We start from the raw sequence: 9333 nt of genomic DNA on the forward strand, positions 1-9333 counted from the left end.
TCAGTATGCCATCTTCTCTAAGGGGTGCAACACCACAGGAGTCTTTCTTAAGGCTTTTAATGAAACTCCAATTGTTTTGGTAGTTCCATGTTTTTGTTCAGTAGGATCACATACAATGTTGTTAATGTAATTCCAGTAGGCTTTTCTTGTTTTCTTTTGTATAAGTGCTTTCAGTTTCTTAAGTTTATCAAGGTACTTTCCTTTTGACTTTTTGAACTTGGCATACAGTCTATCCCTTTTTTTAAGCAACTTTTTTATTTCAGTGTTTATCCAAGCCAAGTGGTGTTTCCCATTTACATTTTTAGATGGTACATAATTATCTGTCAAACTCTCTAGTTTAGACGTGAAGTTATCCCAAAACTCCTGAACATTTAGTTTATCGGACATTTTATTTAGTTCTATTCCAAAATTTACTAACTCTGATTTAAAACCAGCCCAATCAGCTTTATCAAATAAAAGTATCTTTCTTTTTTCTTTGTAATTTATTCGGGGGGTAGCTGTTATATCAATGAAAGGGATACAGTGGTCACTAAAGCCAGGAATGACTTTGATATTGTCAACTAAGGTTGGATTATTTATAAATAAAAGGTCTAAGGTATTTTGAGTAGTGTCTGTAGTTCTAGTTGGCTCATGAATCAATTGCTGAAAACCAAAGGAGTCTGCTAAGTCAAGGAGTTTGTTACTTTCATCTGCATGGGTAGCACCAGTATCAACTGTAAGAGATTGCCAATTAACATTTCCAAGATTAAAATCTCCCCCAACTATGATGGTGTTGTTACTACTGTCAATAAGTAAGGTGGTACGATTTATTTCATCTATGCAACTAAGGTCCTTGTCTGGTCTGTAGGCACTACAAACATAAAGATCTTGTTTACTTTCCTGTTTGATCTGAGCCCAGATGATCTCCGAGTCTGACTGAAGTTCCGGTAGAGAATTACTGGTAAGCTTATTTGAAACAAGAATGAAAACCCCACCTCCCGTACGACGTTTACGATCTTTTCTGTAGACTTTATAATCGGGTGGAAAGACTTCAGAATTTTTTATGTGTGGCTTCAGCCATGATTCGGTACCAAGCACAATATCAGGCTTAACAGTTGTTAACATTGCAAGAAAACCCAATTTTTTACTTTTTACAGACTGGCAGTTTGCAGTAATGATTTTGAGATGTTGGATATTTTGTTTCCTTCGAATTTGTTTAGGAGCTCTGTTTGTCTGAATGTTTGTTACTGGGTGTGATGATTTTCCAGTTGGAGTACTACTATGAAGGGGATGTTGGATTGTGGCTGTTGGTGATTTTAAACATGGCAGATCTGAGCTGACATCTGAGATGGAATTATTTGAGTCAGCAACTGACGAGTTTTCAAAAAGTGATGATGCAAAATTTGGTATCCCACATTTATGACACTCCCAAAATTCATCTGAGTGATCACTGTAAAAATTATACATATGTGAGCTCATGCCCTGGCACTGTGCATGATACCATGTACTACATTCCTCACAATAAATACCACGGTCTGGATGCCAACCTACTACTTTAGTACAAATACCGCAAAGATCTGATCTATTTGTAACTGTGCTGTTTGGTCCTGGGTTGGTTTCAGTGTCAAAAGCCATCATTATTAATATGAGGCAGATATACATGAGCGTGAGTCTATTTTGATTGAGGAGCCTCTTTCTGAATTTTTTCAAGTGAAGCAGTCCAGAGGACAAAGCAAAAGTAAGATCTAAAGCAGGAATACCATTATCTGTTCTTGTATATGTACTAAATTTCTGAGCAAATTTTGACAGTAAATATGGGCTAACCCCAGAGCAACAGATGTTGTTTAGCTTAATGGAACCCAACTTTCTGAAGGCACCTCCTCCAATCTGATATGACAGCTCAGCACTCATAATATATAGAGATAAGGATAGAATCCCCACCATACACAGAGTGATTCTACACATGTCTACTGCAACAAAGGCAAAAAGAGGTAAATTTCGTAAGTCGCGAAAATAGATGACAAAGCGACAGTGGAGCAAGGAAAAAGCCGAAAACAGTTTGGGAAAGGTCAAAAATTACCCTCACTCTGTATAAGATGTCTCTATGTCCCTATTTTTCATGAAATTGATGGTAAAGAACCTGATGGAAATGGTTAATTTCTGAAATCTGGAATAAAATCTCTTGTCTCAATATGTATTCATTGGCTCGCTGTTTAATGTGCTTATATCAATTGACCCACATATCGGACCCCTTTGGTGCAAATAAAAATGTTGGAAAATAAAAAAAAACACGAAAAGCTAAAGCTGATTTTATATTGAGTACTGATTTTAAGGGATGTTAAAAAGCCATCTAAAAATGTTAAAAATGACTTCTTTTTTTTGTTGTTGTTGTTGTTTTTAAAAGGTCTTACCTTAGCCTTTGGTTTCAAGCCGGTGCTTCCGGGCATCAGGGTTGTTGTAGATTTTGTCACCTCTATTTTGGTATCCTTATAGTCGAGTTCTATGCTAAGGTACTTTCTTAATAGATCTGGTTAAACTCCACAACAGAAATCTTTAAGTGATGTGTCGCGGCCGTAATATGTCTCCCCGCACCTGGACCCAGTTTTGCTATTATTTCTGATCATTAAGGGTCGTTTAGTCTGTTCAATGTTTTTTATATAAAAAGTCTGACGTATTTGGTTCAGTGATAAGACGCCGTGCTAAGAAATCAGAGGTCGTGAGTTCGCGTCTCCATTTCTTAAACTAAAATATCATTTTTGGGACAACAGTGCCGTTTATTTTAGTTCTTTATAACCTGGCATGCTAAAGAATCAGTGGCGCTCCTGGCATTGTAGCGTCTTCTTTATCTTTTACTTTCCTGATTAAAATGTCTAATGATTCTTCTGCAGCAGCGGTCCATATGGGAACCCGGTGACGACTTTAAATAAGCTAAGATACACTTACATGGCGGTGCTATGGGTGCGAGGGATGTTGTAGATTTCATGACCTCTCATGAACAGATTCAATCAAATCGAGTCTGCTTTCATTTTGCTTATCTGCGTTCTTTGCTTCCAATGGATTTTCTATTCTATTTGATTATTACCAATGGGCAGTTGGAATCTTGTGGCCTATTCTATGTTTCTGTAGAATAGATTTCCACTAAAGTTAGTGTCAGGGAGCGGGAAGAGTGTGCTTTACATTAGTTCGTCATGTTTTCATTTGACATATATTCATATAATTTCTGTGTTTTACATAATGTTTCTTTGTTTTACATACTGTGCTTCTTTTTCAACTACACTTGTAAGGGATACTTTGAAACATGGTGCTGATTAAGAGTTAGAATTCGCAAGCAGTGTTTTACCGTTTACCACCCCAATGTGTTCCTTCGTTTGAATGTTTAATCCTGGTTGGATATTTGTTTTATTTTGTCTATGTCTTATGTGACATATTTATTATTTACATTATTTACAAGATAATGCTTACACTACAGTAGGGTTTCGTGTGAAGGGGGCTGCATTCTCCGAGACAGTGTAACTTAATGTTATCCCCAGAACGCGAATACCTTATACTCATCATGTTAACAAACGGCTCAATATTCCAAACAAAAACGTTTTCATTTAAATATATACAAAAAGGCAATCTAACGAATAATAGAAATCGCAACGAACCATATACGTATAGAGTAGTCTGGCTACCTCCCCTGACGGTTCGTCCACAGAGTGTAATGAAATAAAAGTGATATTGGACTACGAGAAGACTTACTCATACTGGTTTTTAAAGATATACTCTGCACCGTCATAGGGGATCATGGAATACATTCATGTATGATAGAATACCGCCTAAGCCAGAGCTAGTGGAGCGTAAGGGGTGTTGCACATTTCATTACCTCTGTCAAACCGAATGTGCTAAAATTCTGCATGGTTGTGTTCTATGTTTTCAAAGGCAAATATAACTTGAAATAAGTTCCGACTGTCTAACGATAATTTACAGAATGATTTACGTAATTTTAGGTATAGGTATTCCTGAACGAGCAACCTTTTTATATAATTGCTGGATAAGGTTTTCGATATATAAGTCTAAATCTGAAAAACGATGTTTGTCTGTCCGAATCATTGACTTATTTAACTGTAGTTCTTTGGCGTATATGTTGTGATGGAATTAGCTGTTAACATTTACCTAATGGACGAGTCCATCATTCAATTTGGACAGTGCCACTTATTTATCAAAGGAGTGTCCACTGAAAATTTACTGACTGACTAGGAAACAGTGCAGACCAAGATCAGCATGCACTAGTCGCGAAGGCACTTGCCGCCAGCAGGCTTAAGCTCTGTCATGTCAGATTGTTTTTTCCAAAGTCACTTTTTGCATAAGAAGTACAAGATGAGCTAGAGTACTTGAGACAGTTGTCCAAACGGAGACCGCAAAGCCACGCTTTCTCCATCCATTCAAGACGTAATATTTTTTCTTGTATCACCCGCTATGTCCTACAGCATCTGTATTTTATGCGTCACCCACTCACCTGTTACTGTGTGGTTGCAGACGTAGGGGCGTAGTTTAATTGGCATAACAGGAATTAGAACACTTTGACATACAGTTAATTGAGCCGGATGAGTTGGGGAAATTCGGCATAGATTGGAGATTTACACATTTTAAAATAATTTTGGCAAAGATTATGGCTGCCGCATAGCAAAGCATCTAACTAAGAAAAGAAGTGGTCACACGAATATCAAAAAGCAAAGACGTTACATTCATTTTTCCTGTTCTACTGTTGTTTAGTTCATAACCAATATTTTGATTACTTATACCATTTGTTTCTGCTATAAATAAAATACTGTTGCAAACGTAAAAGATGTTTTAACAATCTTATAAATGTTTATCAGCCATATATTTCATCGAAGTATAAACTCTGGCAACATGAGCTGCCTTTTCTTTTTTTGAACATGTGTTTTTCAAACAGATATCAAAACACATGTATTATAGTAATATATTTATTTGCTGATTAATAAACTATTTACTGTTGAAAAGCGGCACTAAACAAAAATCAACAAACAAAATAGTATATAGGTACTTTATGTAAAACTTCTTTAGATGTAAACCGTTGAATTTGCAAAAAGCTGTCAAAAATGTTAACTAATTAAGTGGTAGAAACCAAGATATGATAACATGTCAACTTGGTGGACACAAATTGATTTATTTTATCATCTTGTAACATTTAGAAATACCTTGAAATATTTTAAATCATTTGAATTATTGCAAAACATATAGTTAATGACTTCATGGTACTAAAACATTATGTGATTAATTTTGAATAATACCAGAATAATATATTCTAATGGAAGCATAGAACGCAACCAAGCAAAATAGTAAAAGACTCAGCTTTATTGAGAGGTAACTGAAAGTGTAACACCCCACAAGCCCGCTAGCACGACCTTAAGAGGAATTTTATTAAATAGATATTTAATAGGCTAAATGATCCCCAAGGACAAAAAATATTACAACACAGAATCTAAATTTTATTAACTATTTAAGAATAGTATGAATTTTACTGAAACCATAAAAGCACTTGGAAATACTATTCAAAATTTTAAGGACATTACTGCCTTCTGAACGACACTGAGAGTTGCTGAAATCATTTTGTCAAAGAAACGATACGAATCTGGCCAGTTGAAGAAAGGAAGCAAGATCTTGTGGTGATACAAGTTGTGTGCAAGTCTGGTTAAAATCAAATCATAAATGAAGCTGCTATTGTGCAGACAAGGTCAAAATAGCTAATTTTGGCCCTTTCAGGGGCCATAACTCTGGAACCCATTACGGGATCTGGCCGGTTCAAGAAAGGAACCGAGATCTTATTGTGACACAAGTTTTGTGCAAGTTTGATTAAATTAAAATCATAAATGAAGCTGCTATTGTGCAGACAAGGTCAAAATAGCTAATTTTGGCCCTTTCAGGGGCCATCACTCTGGAACCCATAATGGAATCTCGCCAGTTCAAGAAAGGAACCGAGATCTTATGGTGATACAAGTTGTGTGCAAGTTTGGTTAAAATCAAATCATAAATGAAGCTGCTATTGTGCAGACAAGGTCAAAATAGCTAATTCTGGCCCTTTCAGGGGCCATAACTCTGGAGCCCATAATGGAATCTCGCCAGTTCAAGAAAGGAACCAAGATCTTATGGTGATACAAGTTGTGTGCCAGTCTGGTAAAATTCAAATCATAAACTAGAAGATGCTTTTGCAAAAAAGTGCATGTCTCCCCCAATAGGCAAGAAGTCAATATGTGTCAGGAGTGAGTCAAAGAGACATTGACGGTTGGCTGCAATAGGGATCATCTACTTGGCATGTCCAGTCATCCCGCTAAGTTTCAACACTCTTGGCCTAGTGGTTCTCAAGTCACTGTTCAGGCTCCTGTGACCTTGACCTTTGATCAAGTGACCCCAAAATAAATAGGGGTCATCTACTCTGCATGACCGATCACCCTATTAAGTTTCAACATTCTAGGTCAAGTGGTTCTCAAGTTATTTTCCGGAAATGATTTCACATGACCAGGCCCCTGTGACCTTGACCTTTAATAGACTGACCCAAAAATCAATAGGGGTCATCTACTCTGCATGTTCAATTATCCTATGAAGTTTCAACATTCTGGATCAAGAGGTTCTCAAGTTACTGATCGGAAATGGTTATCAATGTTGAGGCCCCTGTGACCTTGACCTTTAACGGAGTGACCCCAAAATCGACAGGGGTCATCTACTCTGCATGAGCAATCATCCTATGAAGTTTCAACATTCTGGGTTGAGTGGTTCTCAAGTTACTGACCGGAAATTGTTTTCCATGTTCAGGCCCCTGTGACCTTGACCTTTAACAGAGTGACCCCAAAATCGATAGGGGTCATCTACTCTGCATGACCAATCATCCTATTAAGTTTCAACATTCTGGGTCAAGTTGTTCTCAAGTTACTGACCGGAAATGTTTTTCAATGTTCAGGCCCCTGTGACCTTGACTGCGTGATGGGGAGTTCGTTTTGAGGAGGCTGCGCTTTTGGTGCGTGGCACTCCGTTTGATATTTTTCTTTGTTTTAAACAGAATAACCCCAAAATCGATAGGGGTCATCTACTTTGCATGTACAATCATCCTATGAAGTTTCAACATTCTGGGTCAAGTGGTACTCAAGTTATTGATTGGAAATGGTTTTTAATGTTCAGGCCCCTGTGACCTTGACCTTTAACGGAGTGACCCAAAAACAATAAGGGTCATCTACTTTACATGACCAATCATCCTATGAAGTTTCAACATTCTGGGTCAAGTGGTTTTCTAGTTATTGATCGGAAATGGTTTTCAATGTTCAGGCCCCTGTGACCTTGCCTTTTGACGGAGTGATCCCAAAATCAATAGGGATCATCTACTCTTCATGACCAATCATCCTATTAAGTTTAAACATTCTTTGGTCAAGTGGTTCTCTAGTTATTGATCGGAAATGGTTTTCAATGTTCAGGCCCCTGTGACCTTGCCCTTTGACGGAGTGACCCCAAAATCAATAGGGGTCATCTACTCTTCATGACCAATCATCCTATTAAGTTTCAACATTCTGGGTCAAGTGGTTCTCTAGTTATTGATCGGAAATCGTTTTCAAAGTTCAGGCCCCTGTGACCTTGACCTTTGACGGAGTGACCCCAAAATCAATAGGGGTCATCTACTCTTCATGACCAATCAACCTGTTAAGTTTCAACATTCAGGGTCAAGTGGTTCTCTAGTTATTGAACGGAAATGGTTTTCAATGTTCAGGCCCCTGTGACCTTGACCTTTGACAGAGTGACCCCAAAAACAATAGGGGTGGTCTTCTCCAGCAGCCCTACAACCCTGTGAAGTTTGAAGGTTCTAGGTCAAATGGTTCTCCAATTATTGCTCGGAAAAGAAGTGTGACGTACGGACTGGCAAAAACAATATGTCTCCCCCAGAGGGGAGGAGACATAATAAAGCTGCTATTGTGCAGACAAGGTCAAAATAGCTAATTTTGGCCCTTTCAGGGGCCATAACTCTGGAACCCATAATGGGATCTGGCCAGTTCAAGAAAGGAACCGTGATCTTATGGTGATACAAGTTGTGTGCAAGTTTGGTTAAAATAAAATCATAAATGAAACCACTATCGTGCAGACAAGAAATTGTTGACGCACGCACGGACTGACCATGGACGAAGGGTGATCACAAAAGCTCACCTTGTCACTATGTGACAGGTGAGCTAATAAAGCTACATACCAAGACTGATGAAAATCCTTCAAGTGGTTCATGAGAAGGTCATTTAAAGGTATTTCTAGTGGCCCAAGTGCCCCCATTTGAACAAAATTGGGAGAGGACCATTATAATAATATACCAAGTTTGATGAGAAGAAGCCGCTTAATTCAAATTTTGGCTCTAGTGGCTTTGCCCAATTTCAACAAACTTGGGAGGGAAACTTATAATGATGCTACAGACCAAGTTTGATGAAAATCGTTCAAGCTGTTCTAATTTTGGCTCTAGCAGCCCCTAAAAGGGGCCAAATACCCCCATTTGAACAAACTTTTGAGAGGACCTTTAAATGATGCTACAGACCAAGTTTGATGAAGATCCATCAAGCGGTTCATGAGAAGTTCTTTTAAAGGTGTTTCTATTTTTAGCTCTGGCAGACCCTAAAAGGGGCTAAAGTGAACCATTTGAACAAACTTGATAGAGGGCCATGCCAGGATGTTACTGACCAAGTTTGGTATAATTCTGACCAGTAGTTTCATATACGTTCAAGTGAAAATGTGGACAACGGACAATCCAGCTATACTAATAGCTCACCCTGAACCTTCAGATGTGATCCAGATACTTAAAACATTCCAAGTCACATGAAGATCAGGTGAAAATTGTAGCCTTTTGTTTGCGAACAACATCTTCTATGATCTGACTTAGTGACCTAGTTATTTACCTAGATAATTCAGTTTCAAAATTGAACCTAGATTTCAAACAAACATTGTGACAAAGATTATGATGGTCAAGTAGAAAATATGGTATCTAGTGTTAACAAGCTTTTTGAATTTTTTGACTTTGAGACATTATTTATGATCTCCAGTAACCAAGTTTTGAACCTGAATTAGATGTAAAAGACATTCTGAGAGTTTTATGAAGATTCGAATAGTAAATGTGGCCCCTGGAGTGTGAACATTGTTTTATTATGATTTGACCTAGTAACCTAGTTTAAGACCTCAGGTAAGTAAGTTTTGAACCTGTCCTAGATTTTGTAACTTTCTGCCAAAGTATTATGATGATCACTGAGAAAATGTGGAATCTAGAATGTTAACATGTTCTTTCCATGATTTGACAAAGTGACCTAATTCACGAACTCATGCAACTAGTTTTTAACT

At 37.7% G+C, this 9333-nt stretch overlaps 1 protein-coding gene across 1 annotated transcript; it reads right to left on the minus strand.

The window, feature by feature from the left end:
* On the minus strand, positions 1–1890 carry LOC128556094 (uncharacterized). Its single transcript, XM_053539995.1, has one exon. The coding sequence runs from the start codon at positions 1888–1890 to the stop codon at positions 1–3; it is 1890 nt and encodes a 629-aa protein (XP_053395970.1).
* Positions 1891–9333: the final 7443 nt, after the last annotated feature.

This window comes from Mercenaria mercenaria, chromosome 4 (assembly GCF_021730395.1).
Source record: "Mercenaria mercenaria strain notata chromosome 4, MADL_Memer_1, whole genome shotgun sequence".
NCBI lineage: Eukaryota > Metazoa > Mollusca > Bivalvia > Venerida > Veneridae > Mercenaria > Mercenaria mercenaria.

Bases quoted from the DNA above. Each gene is read 5' to 3' on its own strand.
- LOC128556094 (XM_053539995.1), bottom strand. From the start codon at position 1,890: ATGAGTGCTGAGCTGTCATATCAGATTGGAGGAGGTGCCTTCAGAAAG.